The sequence below is a fragment of the Crinia signifera genome, chromosome 2 (assembly GCF_055691185.1).
Source record: "Crinia signifera chromosome 2, ASM5569118v1, whole genome shotgun sequence".
Classification (NCBI taxonomy): Eukaryota; Metazoa; Chordata; class Amphibia; order Anura; family Myobatrachidae; genus Crinia; species Crinia signifera.
Window position 1 is genome coordinate 200988998 of NC_139218.1, and position 19725 is coordinate 201008722.

At 44.5% G+C, this 19725-nt stretch overlaps 1 protein-coding gene across 3 annotated transcripts in view; it reads right to left on the minus strand.

Annotated features, from left to right (window-relative positions):
* The window catches only part of LOC146060392 (uncharacterized), a 90143-nt gene extending 72278 nt beyond the window's left edge, over nt 1–17865 (minus strand). The window contains exons 1-2 of one of the 3 annotated variants that reach the window (XM_083173553.1): nt 17783–17858; nt 3315–3453 (exon numbers count right to left, since the gene is read on the minus strand). In XM_083173553.1, the coding sequence (XP_083029679.1) occupies nt 3315–3389 (75 nt within the window). In that variant the 5' untranslated portion in view covers nt 3390–3453; nt 17783–17858. Of the gene's footprint in view, nt 1–3314; nt 3454–3798; nt 3947–17730 lie in introns of those variants that run through there. The other 2 variants (XM_083173554.1, XM_083173552.1) reach the window with 2 other exon arrangements.
* Between the last annotated feature and the right edge of the window lie 1860 nt (nt 17866–19725).

Below are 19725 nucleotides of genomic sequence, written 5' to 3' on the forward strand. Positions count from 1 at the left end.
GTCCCGTTAACAATAAAGTGCTCCTAGAGGCTACTTCAGCAACTTAGGATCTGGCCATTGGTACAGCAAGTCAATATGGCTCCTGGTTCGATGCTGGACTATGTATCGCTAGTCACCAGACAGCAATTCCTGTACATTCACCGTACTACCAGAGTTATGAGGGGGATCGACCTGCCCCAGGACACACTGCACAATATATTGGACAGATTTCATGCGTTTAGGACTGAGCTGAACAAGCCACCTTTCACCCCCGAGGTAGAATATGTAAGCCAACACAGTACTTGCGTGGATTATATGGGGAACTCCCCGCCGCTGTCCGTCTGGCTGCACAACTGGATGCTGTACCGGGAGGGCCTCAGCTACTGGGGACACCAGAGTCCGAGGATTTTACTTCGGCGAGCTTCACAACTGCAATGTACCAACTTGTACCGCTATGCTGTGGTCAGCTGGATGCTAGGCAGGAAAGTGGAACTCAGAGCTCATTCCTGGTCGTTCTCGTACGAGGCCACACGCCAGGAGCCGAAAACCTTCAGCGAGACCCGTGCTGCCGCCTCACTTCCGCGTCTCGACCTCCCAGAGTGCTCCGCTCCTTCTCGCGGTGTCTCGTGACGTTACTCGGGGCACAACCCGGACAGATAGCAGCCGACAGAACTACGCTATAATAGCGGATGCCGCTTCATTCAGTCTGTTAGTATCGCGGCATGTTAGGTGAATCCGGGGGGGGGGTATCATCCCCCAAGCATAACCGCCTTGACGGGGAGGGAGGTAGGGAGAGGGGATGGAAGACTACACGCGCTCACTCAGCCGTGACCCGCCCCTTCCCCCCCACTTTGGAACTTGATCCTGGATACTCCTTTTGGGGAAAACTTGCTGGAAGTCCTTTTAGGGTTTTCTGAATCCAGTACCCCTTTTGGAGGACTTTTGGTGAAGATTCCCTTAGAAGTTTGTAACTCCAGTAACCCACTTGAGGTTAACAAAATAGATGCCTCTGATGCCACTTCTTAATCTGAACCATAGCGCTCTCCTTGTCCAGAAGGCGAGACCTAGGAGACGAAGAATTTATTTGTGGAATAGACCTTTTTAGGGGTTTGCGAATAGAACAACCTTCAATAAGATGTTCTGGACTTCCGCAATAGAGGCAAAGACAGTGCTTTCTGCGAAACTCACAGGGTGCCGGACAACTCACCCCCACCCCGGATGACTGACACTCATTACCCCGATGTTGGAATCCCGATTGCTCCCTCATGGGGGCCCATGACCCCCATACAGGGAGAATAAAATAGGTGGCGAGCACAGCAAGCCACTGTGCCCGCATCATGGCGAGCGCAACGAGCCCGCAAGGGGCTTCGTTGCGCAGTTGGGATTCTGACAAATCGGGCTTATCCATGCTGGCATCTGACAGGAGCCTGCAGTGGTGTCCTTGCCATGCGGCGCTGTTTATAAAGCTGGCGGTGGCGGGGGGTCCCTGCAGTGAATAAGAAATAACTAGCGCTATGCGGCAGCGCGGGAAGCGCTTCCGTTTTGAAAACACTGGCCGCACGCTGATTGGCTGAATCTCAGCCAATCAGCGTGCGGCCAGTGTTTTAAAAACGGAAACACAGCATGCGGCCAGTGTTTTCAAACCCGGCAGCGCTTCCCGCGCCGCCGCATAGCCCGGCGGATAGCGCTAGTTATTTCTTATTCACTGCAGGGACCCCCCACCGCCGCCAGCTTTATATACAGCGCCGCAGGTACCCGCGCGGCAAGGACACCACTGCATGCTCCTGTCGGAAGCCGGCATGGACCACCCTGCCCGCTCCCCAGACGGCGCAGCAGGTACCCCCTTTGCACGGGGGCGAGGGGCGAACTGCTGCCCTCCTGAGTAAGATGGACAGCGTTAGGAAGGGGTTCAGTGGGTAACGCCCACTGCTGGACCAGTTCAGCCGTTACAAAGTTCTCAGTCGCTCCGGAATCTAGAAGTACAGAGACCGTCTTGAAATGCTGGCCAACTTGTTGGTACACTGGTAGAATACAATCGGACGAAGATGAATAGGTTTTAATCACTCCTAATGGAGTTTTTCCTTACGCTTAGGGCAAACAAATATCATGTGGGAAGGAGCCACACAGTAAAGGCATAACTGTGTATGGCAGAGTCGACACTTATGCCCTTTCTGTTGGACACTACTTAGTTCAGTTCCAGATATTAGCTTCTGAACTTTCCTGGAGTGACGAGGCCCTGTATGCAGCATTCTGACATGGACTGTCTGACCAACTCAAAGATGAACTTGCTACCCGTGATCTACCGTCTAAATTTCATCTCATCTCTTTATGTATCAAAGTGGACTTACTTTTCAGAGAAAAAGGGTTGACATGAGTTTTCATTTTTTGTTTTAAGGTGGTTTTTCATACTTAACGTGTGCATAGAGTGAGAATATAAAATACAGGTTGAGTATCCCGTATCCGAATATCCGTTATCCGAATTATTCTGAAAACTATACATTCCAGAAAGTGAACAAAAAATTTTTTTTTGCTAAAGACTTACTGGGGACATCTGTAACAGCACTACTGAGGGAATGATATGTAACTGCCATTATATGTGTGCAAGACAATAATTGCTTGGCATTTAAATTCAGTGCCTGAGATAGTACACAAACTTTGTTTCATGTTTTGAAACCTTGTTTTATGCACAAATAAAATATATTTGTGTTTTTTTCATGTGTTTGATGTATATGTACAACATAAATGCAAGATACCTCAAGATACATCCTTGAAATATTAAAATATTCCGAAATACGGAATAATCCGCTATCCAAACTTCTCCTGGTCCCGAGCATTTTGGATAAGGGATACTCAACCTGTATCTGAAGCATGGCAAGTGAAGCAAGCAATGCGAGGAGACATGGTACATTTACATGGTGTTTATGTCTATTTATGTGGACAAGGACACAAAAAACTCATATCTACCTTTTTCCATGTCGACCTACTGCTTGTGTCAACCTTTGGGCCATGTCAACTGAGTGCATGTCAACCTTTTTCATGTAGTGTCCTTTTGACTCTCCACCAATAGTGGTCAACCTATTAACTGTCAACCCTATGACCCACACCCGTGGTGGAATGCGGTCAATAGGTTGACAGTAATTAGGTTACCAGTCAATAGTTGAAAGTGGGAGAGATGTCTTGAAAAGTGATTAAAAAATGGAGTGAGAAAAAAACAATTAGCTTTAAACTGTTATTTTCAAACACAGCCTGTGGCATGATTAACATTTTCATATACTTTTTTAAAATATATGGTGATTCAAATTACACAAGCTAATAATAATAATAATGATAATTACCCATGCCAAGCTGCACAGACTGATGATCTTGCAGAGAGCCACCTTTATTATGCATAGGAGGTGAATTATGCCCATCTTATAAAGTGGTCAGTTTATCATAACAGCATCAGCCAGTCAACACGAACCTTTCATCTTGATGCTGTATGTCATGACATAAAAATTTCTATTAAAAGGTGTCCATGACAATCAGAGCAACATTGTAGACATTTAATAAATAAATACAAAATAAATTAGCATGACGAAATTACAGGAAACCAGAAGAAACGTCAACTACTCCATATCTACAGTATTACTTGGATAGATCACTATAATCATTAGAAATGTGCATACAGTACAACATGTAAATACATGTCCTTAATGATAGCAAATGACATACATAACAACATCCCACACTAGTGTAACTTAAATACAGACTATTGTTACTAAGCATGGGCTACATAGGTCAGATATACATACCTACATACATACATACATACATACATACCTGTGTATTATTATTTGCACACTGGCCTTTACTTGGCTGTTTTGTACTGTATGTCTGGCTAATACTTCCCAAGCTGCCACCAGCAAATCCTTTGAAACCTTTAATTATGAGGAAATGTGTTTTCCCAAGTCTTGTATATAAGCTGATTAAAGAGGCAGCACCAAGCAGTGCAGGGTTGTGTTAATATGCTTTAACCCCTTGAGTGATGAGTTTATTTTTGCCATGTCAAACCTCCCAGGGTGGGTTTTTTAAATGATGGGTGGATCATTTAAATTAATCTTATAATAATTTATTAAGGAATACAATAACACCAAAAAATAACGGTTTTTCATACATCTCCTTTGGTTGTTAAATTTCCCATTTTGACCACTGGAAATGGTGTTCGGGTATTTCTGAAGAAATATTATGGAGTGACAGGTCAGAACTCTCTAAGTCGGACAGTTCGTCACAAAATTGATCACTACTGCTGCTGCTATCAGCTTCAAATTTACTTTCAGGAAGGCTAACATTATCTTCTGATTGATCTTCCATAAAAGCAAGGACTTCATCGGCAAAAAATGTATTTGTTTTTGTGTTAGCCATTATTCAGCAGCACACTGCAGCATAAAACCTGTAGAATCTGAGGTAAATCTGAGTAATTTGCCAAAACCGCCACTGGATGGTGCTCAAAACACATAAATGCGGTCAGAGCACTAATTATAGGACAGAAAGGAGAGCTGCACACACCATGGAGATCTCCCGGGTTAGCCCATATTGACAGTGTTGCTGAGCCCGGAGATTCTCTGGGCAAACCACTTAAGTGGTTAATAAGCCATTTTTACTTTCTTTACAGCAGCCATTTGAGAAACATGTACCATAAATTCTACAGAAGATCTTGATGTACTTTAATATTAAGTCACTTTTAAACAAAAAAAGCCACGTGTTGCCTCTCCGGGCTTCTTCTGGAGAGGTGAAAATCAAAGTAGGCAATTGTGATGTATATGTATATGATACTGTATGTGATAACCACATACTGTATGCAGAGTCGGCCCTAAGCATAGGCAAACTAGGCAATTGCCTGGGGCGTTTGGAATGCCTATGGGCACCAGCAGCTTATGTTATGCAGCATGCCTATATTGTGTGAGTGAGGTTGTATCTGCATATGAAATAGTGTATTCATGGAAATCACTGTAACATAGCTTTCCGTATGCAGGTACAGCCACAGTTGCACAAAGAATATAGGCATGCTGCATGTCATTTTAATCAGCAGAAGCTCATTGTGTGTCTTGGTGACATAGCACTTCAAATAAGACAAATTTTCAGCCAAAAAAGGCACCCAACGTTAGCAGAACTGGCCAGGAGCTGCATGGCCTATTGAGGCAAATGTATGAGGAAACATCTGTATCGAAGCAGAGGCAGAGGTCACAGTGTTAGCGGCTGTGCGAGTGCTGCCTGCGGGTGGGTTGGTTGTGCAATAGTGTTCGGCATATGTGTAAGGGGCATTATGTGTGTCATGTATAAATGCATTAATAATGTGCGACATATGTGTAACAGGCATTATGTGTGACATGTGTATAAGGGCATTAATAATGTGCAATATATGTGTAATGGGCATTATGTGTGTCATGTGTATAAGGGAATTAATAATGTGCAACATATGTGTAATGGGCATTATGTGTGTCATGTGTATAAGGGTATTAATAATGTGCAACATATGTGTAAGGGGCATTATGTGTATGAAGGGCATTAATAAAGGTTGGCATAATGTGTAAGGGGCATTATGTTTATAAGGACATTAATAATGTGTGTCATGTGTAGGGGGCATTACTGTGTGGTATTATCAGGGGTGCCGAGAGAAAGGGGATGGGGTACAAATTACCCAGGCCAAAGTCTGATGGAAGGGCCCAGTGGGGGCCCTGGGCCCCCTCCCCTTAAGTGACAGCAGCAGCTGCAGTTCTTCTCCTCTGCCCAGCACACACTGCTTTGTGCTGGATTGCAGTGTGGCCACGGAGGTGCTTAAAATACAATATTTTCTCAGGATTTGTTTCTAAGAGTATAATGTAGTAGTAGTAGTACGTTTATTTATAAGGCGCCGCAAAGTGTCCGCAGCGCCGTACATAGCAAACAAAAAAAACAAATTACAAGGTAACGTAAAGGGTGTGTTGAAAGATACAGTATAAATAGGGGTATAGCTGGTGGAACTAAAATCAGCATAAGTTCAGAAGTAGGTGTCAAAATTGTCAAGGAGACTGAAGATGAAGTAGAGGAAGGGAAGAACAGGACAGGAGCACAGGTGAGGTAATGAGGTAGGGTGAGTACGTGAGGAAGGAGGGCCCTGCTCATAAGAGTTAACATACTAAAAATAGGTGGGTGGACGAACGAAATACAATAGGATAAGTAGGAACGGAGGGGAACGGAGGCAGGATAGGAGGATCAAAAGAGGTTAGGAGGAGGGATAGGCTAGTCGAAAAAAGTGGGTTTTGAGGGAGCGCTTGAAGGAGGTAAGGAAATCAGATAGCCTGATGGGTGGCGGGAGGTTGTTCCAGTGCAGGGGGGCAGCGCGAGAGAAATCTTGGACACGGGAGTGGGAGGAGGTGATTAGGTGAGAGGTCAGTCGGCGGTCAGCGATGGAGCGAAGAGGACGGGAGGGAGTGTGGATAGAGATCAGTGAAGAGAGGTAGGGAGCTGTGGAGGAGGAGAGAGCCTTGTAGGTGGTGGTGAGGAACCCCTTACCGACGCAGCATGTTTTTGCCTTCCTGACAGAGCCCTTTTTTTCAAATCTGACATGTATCACTTAAGTGTGGATAACTTTTTTTTGCTTTTACTTATCCCAGTGATTTTGAGATTGTTTTCTCGTGACACATTGTACTTTAAATTAGTAGTTAATTTTGGTCGATACAGTTTTTTTTTTTTTGTGAAAAATACCAAAATGTCGTAAAAAAATTGAACATTTTGCTATTTGCAAAATGTAAAATTTTCTGCTTGTGAGACAAATAATCATACCACTCAAAATAGTTAATAACTAACATAGACCATATCTAAACTTTATTATTACATCATTATTTCAACTTTCTTTTATTTTTTTTGGACGCTAGGGGGCAGCAGAGTCTAAATTTTACACATCACACAGTAAACGCTGCTTTTGGCTGTTCACGTTTGAACAGCCAATCGCAGCGATCGCCCATGGCGGGGGGCATCGCTGCCCCCCCTGGGCAATGAGGGAAGATGTCTGCTGTCAGGGACAGCAGACATCATCCCTCTGTCACCGCGTCTCTAGACGCGGTGACACTTTGAAGTCATGACGTACATTTACGTCATGTGTCGGGAAGTACATCCCGACCATGACGTAAATGTACGTCAAATGTCGGGAAGGGGTTAAAGAGAACTCGGAAAGGAATGGGGAGCCAGTGAAGAGATAGACAGAGGGGGGAGGCGGAGGTAGAGCGGCGGGAGAGGAAGATGAGCCTAGCAGCAGCGTTAAGAATGGATTGGAGAGGTGCGAGGCGGGTGAGAGGTAGCCCAGAGAGAAGGATGTTGCAGTAGTCAAGGCGGGAGATGACAAGAGAGTGAATGAGAATTTTGGTCGCGTCAGTGGAGAGGAATGGTCTGATGCGTGAGATGTTGCGTAGGTTAAAGCGGCAAGACTGTGAGAGAGCACGAATGTGGGGGGTGAAAGAGAGGGAGGAGTCAATGATGACACCGAGGCAGCGCGTTTGGTCGGTGGACGTGATCTCGGTTTCACCAATGCTGATGGAGATAGTGGGAGAAGAGGGGATGTTCGGGGGATGGAAGATTAGAAGTTCAGTTTTAGCCATGTTTAGTTTCAGGAAGCGTTGGGTCATCCAGGCTGAGATGGCCGTGAGGCATTCGGAGACCTTGGACAGGAGTGATGAGGATAAGTCGGGGGAGGAGAGATAGATTAGGGTATCATCAGCATAAAGGTGGTAATGAAAACCATAGGAGCTGATGAGGGTGCCCAGAGAGGTGGTGTAGAGGGAGAAGAGGGCCAAGGACTGACCCTTGGGGAACACCGACTGGCTGTGGGGTAGTAGGAGAGGAGGAGCTCGGAGTGGAGACGGAGAAGGAGCGATCGGAGAGGTATGAGGTGAACCAGGAGAAGACCGTGCCAGTGATGCCAAAGGAGCGGAGGGTGTTGAGCAGGAGAGGGTGGTCAACAGTGTCAAAGGCAGCCGACAGATCAAGCTGGATGAGGATAGAGAAGAGGCCTTTGGATTTAGCCGATAGTAGATCGTTAGTGACTTTGGTCAGGGCAGTTTCAGTGGAATGTAAAGGGCGGAACCCGGATTGGAGGGGGTCTAGAATGGAGTTAGCAGTAAGGTGGCTTAGGAGACGATTATAGGTCAGACGTTCTAGGAGTTTGGAGGCAAAAGGGAGGAGGGAGATGGGCCTGTAGTTGGATGGAGAGTTGGGGTCCAGATTTGTTTTTTTGAGAATTGGGGAGACAAGAGCGTGTTTGAAGGAGGAAGGGAAGATCCCAGAGGATAGGGAAAGATTAAAGAGGTGAGCCAGGTGAGAGCAGACTGACGGACTGAGACGACGGATAATATTGGAGGGGATAGGATCGAGCGGGCAGGTGGAGGGAGAAGCGGATTGAAGGATAGAGTGGACTTCAGCAGCAGTGGTGGGGTAAAATGAGGACAGGGGTTGGAAGGAGGGGAGTGGAGATGTAGGAGGGGAGGAGGGAGAGGGTGAGGTCATGGCAGCAGTGATGGCAGTCCTGAGAGAGGAGATTTTGGTTGAAAAGTAGGTAGCAAAATCAGCGGCTACGATGGTGGATGGAAGAGCTGGAGGTGGGGGGGAGAGCAAGGAGTTGAAGGTGGCGAAGAGCCTGCGGGGATTGGATGATTGGGAAAGGATGAGGGACTTAAAGTAGGATTCCTTGGCCAGAGCAAGGGCAGAGCTGAAGGAGAATAATGTGAGGAGTAATGTATATAAGGTAAAGTGGTACTACTGTGTGATGTAATGTGAATAAGGGACACCATTGCATGATATAATGTGAATAATGTTGCACTACTGTGTGGCATAATCTGAATTGGGGGTACTATTTTGTGGCCATGCCCCTTCCCAGCAAGAACACACCCCTGTTTGGGCTGCGCACCGAATGTGTGCACTGTTTCTATTTAAAATATTGCGGGCAGGAGCACCAAGATGATGACTGCTATGATGAGGGTTGATGGTGCTGGGAAAGGGGAGCAGAGTCAGAGGCGGAACTAGTGGCGGTGCTAGGGGGCACCAGACAAAATATTGCCTAGGGCAGTGGTTCCCAAACTTTTTCAGATCAAGGCACCCTTTGGGTCTCCATGATTTCTTCAAGGCACCCTTAAGCTGAAATAATTAGCAAACTGTCCCTTTTTAAAGTAGTTGGGTCAAAATAACGCTAATAGTAATTAGATCAGCTAAAAAATACATCTGCACCTGCTTCCATTAAAAAAAAAACAGCCCAGGCTTTCTATAAATATCAGGTTTTTTTCCAGTAAAATAATTCAATCTAAAATGGAGTTTCCTGTGCACACTATGCATCCTTGAACCAAGACCCCCACCACTCCCTGCTTACCAGCCTGATCCTCGCCTCCGTTTAGCATCCTATAAGTCTTTTATATTATAGCACCCCCCCCCCCCACCCCAAACACACTCACAGGTTTCTCTATGCAGCACCTCGCATATACTCATTTAGCGATTGCCATTGCTAGGACCTCAATAAGCCGCCTGGTCCCTGCTGTATATCGCTACTGCACAGTGATCGCACCCAGTGAAGAAATATATGGGTTCCAGGGATCCCTCACTTTATAAAGTTGGGGTCTTAATCCGCTGTTTCTGGGTCCCAGGCCAGCACATATTATGACTTTGAGGCCCCCGCCCTCCATTTCTGTGACTACAATGGCTACTTCAGGGGGGGGCAGAAGAAAGAGTGATTGGAGTGAGGAACAAAGAGGGGAGAAAAAAAATGAGGGGTGGTCAGATAAAAAGAAGGCTACATTGTAAATTAGGGAAAGAGAGAGGTGTGAGAAAGTCAGGGTGTCAGATAGAGAAAGGGGGAGAAGCAAGAGAGAGGGAAGGGTGTGAGCAGGAGTAAGAGTATGTCAGGGAGGGAGAGTGAGTGTCAGGGAGAGAAAGGGGTGAGAGATTGAGTAAGAGGAGAGAGAGGGGGGATGGAGGAAAGAGAGAGATACAAGGGGAAGCATAGGGATAGAGGTGGATGGGAGAAGAGAGAGGAGAAAGATTATTGGCAGAAGAAATATAAAGAGAGAGAGGATAGAGAAGAGGCAGAGGGGAGAGAGAAAAGGAGAGAGGGGAGCAAGGGGAGAGATGGTTACAGAGACTGGCTGAGGAGGAAAGAGAGAGAGTGAGTGAAAGAGAAAAAGAGGAGAGAGAAAATGGAACACGGAGAGGGTGAAAAGAAGAGATGGGGTGAGGGGGGGGAAGAGAGGGGAGTTGGTGAGGGATGGGGTGAGATGACGAGGGGTGAGAGGGGTTGAGGTGATGGTGAGTGAGAGGAGGTGATGGGGGTGAGGTGTCGTGGTAGCGAGAGGAGATGGGGTGATGGGGCGAGAGGAGGTAATGGGGCAAAAGAGGCAGGCCTCGTTCTCACCACCATTTACCAGCGTCGGCAGTCACTGGGTCTCCTGCTCCCATGGCTGCAGTTAGGGGTCTAATTGGGTGCTGGCAGCCACTGGGTCTCTTGCTCCCACCACCTCTGAAGGGGGCACCCGGGTACAGGACGGCTACTGCTGCTCTCCCGCGCTGCTTCCTGCTTGCACTGATCATATCTCCCCCCGAGCGCCAGCTGCCTCCGTTCACATGTGCCCGCCGATCCAGCAATCTAAATACATCTCGTCCGCACTCCACACCCAGCCCCGGCGCAAGCTGATGACTCCCTTTTGGAGCGGCTCACACCACGGATGAAAAGGTAAAAAATACATGCGGCTGCAGGCAGGCTGCCTCGTTTGGGACATTGGCCGCTGCACCCCTGTGACAGCGCTGCGGCACACTAGGGAGCCGCGGCGCACAGTTTGGGAACCACTGGCCTAGGGCATCATTTAGGCTAGGGCCGGCTCTGCACATATGTATGATAGTAGTGCTCTCTTACCGGTGTTGACACTTGGATGGTGCTGCTTTTTCTATGTCATAGAGGATTGGAGGCAAGCAACCAAGTATGGCTCAAAAGGGTTAACACTTTATTTGCACAGTATTGAACAACTTGTACCTTCAAGAACAATCAGTAATGCACCATGACAGTTAAATCAGGGTTGCCGACTCTTCCAGAATGTCCGAGAGACTCTCGGAATCTTGAACATCTCACGGACTCCCGGAAGAGGGCCCCTTTCATCCGGAGCTGCCCCTTCTCTTCCACAATTTGGACTGTGCATGCGCGATGACGGCGCAGCATCATCACGCATGTGCCCGCGATGTGTACTGCGCATGTGCGATGATGCAGTGCCATCATTGCACATGCGCAGTAGACATCGCGCGGAAGCGCAACGGTAGCTGCACTAGAATGGGGTGCTTTCCGGGAGTGAAGAAGCTGCCAGACTGCGGAGAGAAGTGAAATGTGTGTAAGTATTCCCTGGCTCTCTTCACTGGCACTTTTTTCTCTGCTACGTTCCATGTCAACAGCCCATGCCTACCTCACCCCTCTCCTCACTCGCACCCTCCTCTCCCTCCTTGTCTATCCTCCTCCTCCCCATCCGAGTATTACTTCATAATGTGTGAAGTTTGGGGTCTAAAATTTTGAGAACTTGTCAGATACACTGATTTGAACCCTCACAGACCTGATGGGTTGCAGGAGCCTGGCTTCTGCCTGTAGGTGCCAATCACTTATTGCTGTCGAAATTGGGTTTATTTAAATCTATATTTGATGGTTGATGGCAAGAAAAGGTCAATGGCCACTTATGACTGTACTTGAGAGTGATTAGATGAATGATGCTTTATAAATGGGCTTTTTTATAACTGTTCCTTCATTTCCTAAATATCATCTGTCTATAGTTTAGTAGAGGTTGTTGGTACCTGCTATAAGTCCAGGCTTACATAAATTACATATACAATAGGGAATAGCATTGTTGCTATATGCTTTATAAAAATAATCCAAGGTTACAGCAAGACTTGCCCCTTGGCATCACAAGACCCGCCCCCCAGGCTTTTACTTTTCTCCCTGAAATGATTTTTCAAAAGTAGACAACCCTGAGTTAAATAGTTCCCCACCTGTGTGGCTAACTATGACTACAGGGAGTCACTACTTTATCTTACTCTAACTGACAAATTTAAACAACTAATCAGTATAAATCACTTTCTCTTCTATATCCTATGAAACTGCCTAGGCTTCACATGGCATATAAACTTCAGCATCACATTTGCACAAATCAAAATAACACATATAATTATTATTGCATAGATAAAGATAAACAGAGAAATGTCATTGCATGCATAAAGATAAACAGAGAATTACTATTGCGCAATAATACATGTTTTATAGTGCACTTGAGATACCCGACTGACCCAGGAATGAGCAATATAGTCACCGTTATTGTCCTTATAGAATCCTTGGAGAGGAAAGTTTAATCACCCCTTAAAAGTCTAGAGTCTATCACAGAGATCCCAAAGGGTCAGTTCCTGGTTTGGACTATAAACTTGTACTGAATATTTGTAATCCACAGGGATCCAACCTTAAGAGGTTAAACACAAACCAATGAAGTAGGATATTGGTTGACTCAGCTGCCTCTTATATAAGCTGTAACAACATGGGCCAATGATACTTTCATCCCCTGCCACTGAGCAATTCTGGAGTTATTCAATACAGTCTATTAACATGCAAGTCTTTCTTGGTGTGGCTGGTTAGATTTGGGAGAGGGTCACTTAAAGAGGAATTCTGTTTGCCCAGCTTCTTTTTTTTTTTTTATCTTTAAATCTTTATTATAGTACAAAAAACATGAATTTTACATACATACGTTTTTCCTTACATTTCATTACATTCATAAACATCGCATATGTACAGACATAGTACTTACATTACATTACATCTACACTTATACCTACATGTATCTTGCAAGGGTGCCCTATCTTACGTTCTTATTAAGGTGCCTCGTGCCATATTTTACCTTTTTTATATCTTGCTACTCTATCCTCGTCCCTTCACTTATCCGTCGCTTTTCTTGCCTTCTTTTCCCCTTCCATATTCCCGCATTGTTCCCCTATTGGACCCTTCATCTAATATCTATAATAGCCGATGATGTCTTCTTTTCTGTCATTATGTATCATTGCGGAATTTCTAACTATACGGTGTGACATTAGGGGGAAGGAGAAGGGAGAAAAAAAAAAAAAAAAAAACGGGATGCTAAGTTCGTGTTATATATTATGATTAACTGCCTTTCCCTTCTCTTTTTCCCTCCTCCCCCTCCTCTTCTCTCATTTATCGTGTTTCCTTACTCTATCTAAACGTGGACGTATATAAAGCTTTTTCTTGGTGTGTCAATTATCACTTTCAGTTATGTGCTGTGTTTCCCTTCTATTCTATATAATGCTCTTATGTGTTATCATTACTTCCGCTTAATATCTTAAGCTTATATTTGTGTGTCTAATTCTTACTGTGACATGCTTTTTTCATAAAGTGGTGACTGTATCCAGTGATTCCAAATTAGGTAAAACTTATTTAGTGTGTTACGGGTGTGTGCTAACTTTTTCTCTTGTTGTATTGTGAAATTCACACGACTTTTCCATATTGCTATATCCGGCGCTACATTTGACATCCACCTACCACCTACTATCACTTTTGCAATTGACATTAGGTTAATAATATATGCTTTTTCGTTCTTATTCGCGTTTCCGGGCACTATTCCCAATAGGCAGCATTTTTGGGTCAGGTTTTCAATTGCTATCCCTGTCCTGGTTATATTATATTTAACCTTGTCCCAAAACTGGGAGATTATGTAACATTCCCATATTAAATGGATGAAAGTACCTGGGGAGTTTCTGCATTTAGGACAGGCCGATGAACTTCTCCCTGCAAATTTCTCTAGTCTTATTGCCGTCATATATGATCTATGGAGGATAAAAAGCTGCGTCTGCTGAATTCGTAGCGAATTCGTTGCTTTTGCAACTACCGTCTTTGCCACAGACCATTCTGCTTCATTCATCTCTCCTATCTCTATTTCCCATTTTTCTTTTAATGCTGTTAAGCTATCCTTATTTTTGTTTTCCATTAGGATACCATAGACTCGTGATATTAATTTTTTATTATTAGGGGCTATAATCATCTTTTTCATTTCTGACTCACCAAACCGTGGATTACTATTTTTTTGATATGTTTCCACAACACTTCTTAGTTGAATGTATCTAAAGAGATATGTGTTAGGTATGTTATACTCCTCTTTTAGTTGTGGGAATGATTTTATTCCATTTAGATCGTACATCTGGGAGATATATTTTATTGACAATGGATGCCAGACTTCTGCTAATTGCAGTGCCTTGGCTTCCTTAGATGTTATAATATCAATTACTCTATATATGTTTGCCCAGCTTCTTAACGTATCAATTAAAACAACTCACATGAGATCGATGGTTTTACTTCCCCTCTATCCTTAATCAGCGATCCAGGGCTGGGAAAGTTCAAAAGTGCAGACAGCAGTATAACCTGTTGTTCCAATAGCTCCCCACTGGCACTGACATGCTGCTGCCTGCCGCTGCCCACTTGCCGAGCACCGGAGGCGAGTCAGTCGCAGCGCGGGTGCGGATATGGCAGTGACGACAAATTCCCCCACTAATTCAATTAACTGTACACAGAGACGGCTATTGGCTACTGTGTACAGGATGGGCGCGGATGGGCGTTCTAGGGTGGCCAGGGATGCGTTGGAGCCAAGGGAAGCAGCAGTGTCTGCTGGTCTCTCTTCCTCTCACCTGCTTCAGCTTCTCCGTTATGCCACAAACATTTTGGCAGGGGGTAGCAAAATTTATAGTTACGCCACTGTATAAGGGATACTCAACCTGTATAATACTTCCTACAAATGAGGATGATTTATTTGACACAGAGTACACTTATTATAATATATTTATTAAAACCCTTTAAAATACATTAAATAGTTGTATAATGATTTCAAGTTGTATTCAGACTTTCAAGGTCTGGTATAAGCACAGTTATTAACTGTTGGCTCAACTTTGTATAACATTATCCAATGCATTTCATCACACAGGACTTCTTCAGGGGAGTTTTGGAAATAAAATGACTCTCCAGCCTGCTGGATGTTTTAGACACAAACTTGTCACAGTAAACTTTAATAGCTCAATCTGCTGAAATTATTTTACAAAACACAATAATATGTGCTGGAGTATTTCATTATGACATACAATAGTCATAGTGTACTTATAATGCAATAAAACCATCTCCAGTGGATAGATTTATTTAGCAGAGAATTATTGTTTGTCTTCTTTCTTCCAAACATCCAACTGACCATCTGTCCAAATTGACTGTCCACTTATAGCCCCATACACACTAGACAACTAGGGGTGGTGCTATCGGTTACCGATATTGTTCAGTGTCGTATCCCGCTGAGCATGTAGGATGTTGGCTACGTGTATAAATATGATGTATCATTAAGATGACAGGGGCAGTGAGGCAGACTGGGGTGGTGACACTTACACACAGACAGTTGCTGAAACTGGCACACTTGCGCACACAATGGCACACTAACAGACACACAGACTCTGACACAGATGCAGACACACTGACATATAGATGTTGACACACAGATACTGACAGACACTGACACACATACACAGATGCTGACACACTGAGATGCAGATAAATGCTAACACTGACAAAAAGATGTTGATTCATGTATATTCTGGGGTGGTGAGCGCTGCTGCTGCTGCAGCCAGAAAGGGGGGTTGTATAATGCTGCGAATGAAAAAGGGAGACAGCTGATGCCAGTGGTAATGGGAGAACAATGGCTGATGCAGGTGATGACAGAGAGGGGTGCTGCTGATCATGTTTGGAGAGTAGGGGTACCAGTCACCATGGGCCTTTTCCAGGTGAGCAGGGATGATTGCGGGGGATGGATGGTGCAGGGCTGCCATGATTGTGGGTGAGGGTGCCGCTATTAGGGGTAGGGGTGTATACGCTAGATCAGGGGTTCCCAAACTTTTTATATCAAGGCACACCTGTGTATTAAAATGTATTTTATGGCACCTCTAGGCCAAAACATCTCATTGAGAAAATCAGAAAAATATATTAAGTTAAATAAATTATGTTTATCTCATCCTTAGGGTCAGTTGTGCGGTAATGGACAGGATTCACTTCCATTTGTCCACAATTTGCCTATCACAATGGTTATAAATACTGTATATACTCGAGTATAAGCCGAGTTTTTCAGCCCTTTTTTTTGGGCTGAAAATCCCTACTCGGCTTATACTCGAGTGTGGGTCTGGGGCAGTAGTGTGTTACCTGTTAGCACCCCAGCGCTGCACGGGTGTAGTATATTACTCCGACAGTCGGGATTCCGACAGTCATTACTCAGACGTTGGAATCCCGACTGTGTGGGGAGTGCAATGAAGCCCCTTGCGGGCTCGCTGCGCTCGCCACGCTGCGGGAACGGTGGCGAGCTACGCTCGCCACCTATTTTATTCTCCCTCTATGGGGGTCGTGGACCCCCACGAGGGAGCAGTCAGGATTCCGACGTCGGAGGAATGACTATCGGAATTCCAACTATTGGGGAGCCATCCGGCACCCCGCTGCACAGCAGCATCCTCTGTGCCCAGCGGGAGGCTCAGCGTATATGAAATCTAAGACCAGACACTGCCCAGTGTGTGATGACCGCCGCTTCCCTGGCTGCCGGAAGCTCATTGCCGGAAGAGTTAATATCCCCTGTAGTTGGTCGTCTGGCTGTCTCCATGTTACTGAGCCGCACTAGGTAACAGACAGCCGTGGGACCCGGTGCCAGGGGAGGGAGGTCCTGAGCCTCCCATTGGGTCTTGCGGCTGTCTGTTACCTAGCGAGGCTCAGGTCACTAGACTGGTGTCTCCCCTCCCCTGGCTCCCATTGGATCTTGTGCGGCTCAGGTCACTAGGCTGCCGCCTCCCCTCCCCTGGCTCCCATTGGATCTCTTGCGGCTGTCTGTAATATCTAGCCTGCCCGGAGAGTGACAGGCAGCCAGCATGTCCGAGGAGGGGCAGGCAAAACGCTGGGGAAGCCAGCTCTGCAGGGGAGGAGGAGGGACAATATTAGCTGGGAGGAGGGGGGACAATATTCGCTTTTAGTAGGTGGCACACCACAGCAGCAGCTCAGTGTAAGGGGAAGAGACACGTGCCTGCTAACATACAGCAGCAGAGTACATCAGAGATATTTTTTCACATAAAAAAGGTTTGTCTGGTTATGAGCACATTAATTAAATAAATCATGTAACATGCAGGGGATGCATAGAGCAGCCTGTGTTAGGGCTCTTAATATACATGCTGCGTGTACACACTGTTACTGCAAGTGTTGCGTTAGCATTTCCCATACATATGCGTTTTCACAGTTTTTTTGTGGTAAAATTAGGTGCCTCGGCTTATATTCGGGTCGACTTATACTCGAGAATATACGGTAGTTTGATTTGGTCATTAAACAACAATTCAGGGCACCCCTGTAAGTTACCCACGACACACAGTTTGGGAACCTAGATGTACTAAACCTACAGTTAATATTGGTGCAAACGAATACCTTTTGAGCTGGATTTGCTCAGAATTCTAAATGTGGATTACATTTACTGTGAACATAAGATAAAAGCCAAACAAATGCACAATGGATCTAGATAAGGGTGGTTGTTAGTGAACGCGTATCATCACAAAGCATAATTAAAATAGCTTATAGATAAAAACAGCTCTATTTATTTGTTTAGCAATATACGTTTGAGATATGTTAAGAAATAATGACATATATCCATATCAGCATGTGTCAAGGTAACTTACCTTTAAGATTTCCTCTCCAGTCCTATTATTACCTCTATATTTATAATCTTACCAGGAAGAAAGTATGAATTTGTACAGACAATGTCTCCATTATTCCCAGTCTACACTGTTTACAAGGCCGGTCACTGTTGCTAGGATGACCCTGCCAGCTAATCCCTACACTGTTAACACAAGAACACAACTACTATTTCACAGCATGAATATAAAGAAGTTACAAGGAAAACAGCCCTCAATAACTCATTATATGAAACAAAACATTCAATAGGAAGCATTAAAAACAAGAAATCATGTAAAATCACTTTTTGTACTAAATGCAAATATTTCAGAAAACTCTAAACACAAAGATGAGAACTCTGGAAGTAACAATAAATATAATTATTTTAACATACATTTATTACACAATCTGTCAATGTTTTATTTAGGAGTCATCTGGTCATACAGATCATTGATTAATAATATAACTGCAGATAAACCTTTTGTTTCACAGTGGCCACACACACACACACACACACACACACACACACACACACACATACAGGTACACAAAAACAAACAAAAACAGTAATAACAAAATGCTAAAAAAAAACCTCAAGGCTCGTACATATGGTTAGAACTTACATTCGATATGCCATTCAATCTGGCCTTTGATTTCTACAATATAATCTTGCTCGGCAAGACTTTTTTCTTTTCAATTTCCACTATACGTGAACGTGCATTGGGATCGAATCTGCATTCGATGTACATTCGATTTTGCTTCTATAAGCAAAATCGAATAGAAAAATTGTGTATATCTCACAGTGTGTACCCTCTATCAGATTGCATTTGTTAAACTATGAACTCATAGTGTTTTTTTTTTAATTTGACAATCTAATTTATCGCTATAATAGAAATTTTTTAATTATACAAATTGTTTCCTCCAAATAAACAGCAATAGTTACATTCTGTTAATACAATATGACACACTGATTCTGGAAACAACCTTCCCAGCTATTTCATTTCTTTTATAGGGGGACATTTAGTAAGGTGGGAGTTCTATTTCACATGTGATGTTGCTATGGGCAACCAATCAGAATCTACTTTTTGTTTATTTAGCACCTTCTGGATGGCAATAGTTAGTATATGATTGGTTGTAAATAGTAACGTCCCAAGAAATCAAAATCTGCTTTGCGTATACTAGGCATTTGTTTTCGGTTTGCTGTGCTGCAGCCAGGTGGGTAACAAGTAAACTGCATACAGTATAAACAATATAACCAGGTGGGGGAACATGTACAGTCATACAGAAAGTTATTCTGAGGGGACACCGTGTTAGATTATGTGCAGAGGGCTATGGCGTGACTAGACAGTGAGGTGTTCACGAGTTCACATGTGAACTGGTTGAGGGAAGAAACTTTTTAGGCTTCTGGTGGACCTGGTAGGAATGGCCCTGTAGCGTCTGCCTTATGGCAGCAGGTTAAACAAGAAATGGCCAGAATGTAGTTGGTCCTTGACTGTCTTTGTTGCTCACTTTTTTGCAATGGATAGGTACAGGTCCTGGACAGAGGGAAGTTCTGTCCCGATTATCTTCTCCGCAGTTCTGACTACCGTTTGGAGTCTGCATTTGTCTCTCATTGGCGGAGCCGTACCAGACCAGTATCGAAAAGCACAGTACAGATTCCACAATCGCAGATTAGAAGAGGAGCAGAAGCTTCTGTGGGACGCTGAACTTCCTCAGTTGGGGACCGATTGAAGCAGAATACCCCCCTATGTGTATGCCCATTAAATTAACCCCATAGACTTGCGGACCTTACAATCTGACCGTTCTCCTTTATAAAAACCAAAGGAAACAGTGCATAGTTTTAAAATATTAGTTAATACTGGCAAAAGAGACCGGGACATTTTCCAGTGTGCAAATTTGTGTTTGCAAGCATGTATGTTTAATGGTCCGAATGGATGGATGTGCGTATAAACCGGAAGGCACAGTTTTCCCATAAGTCAAACTTATTTTAAACCTAGGGC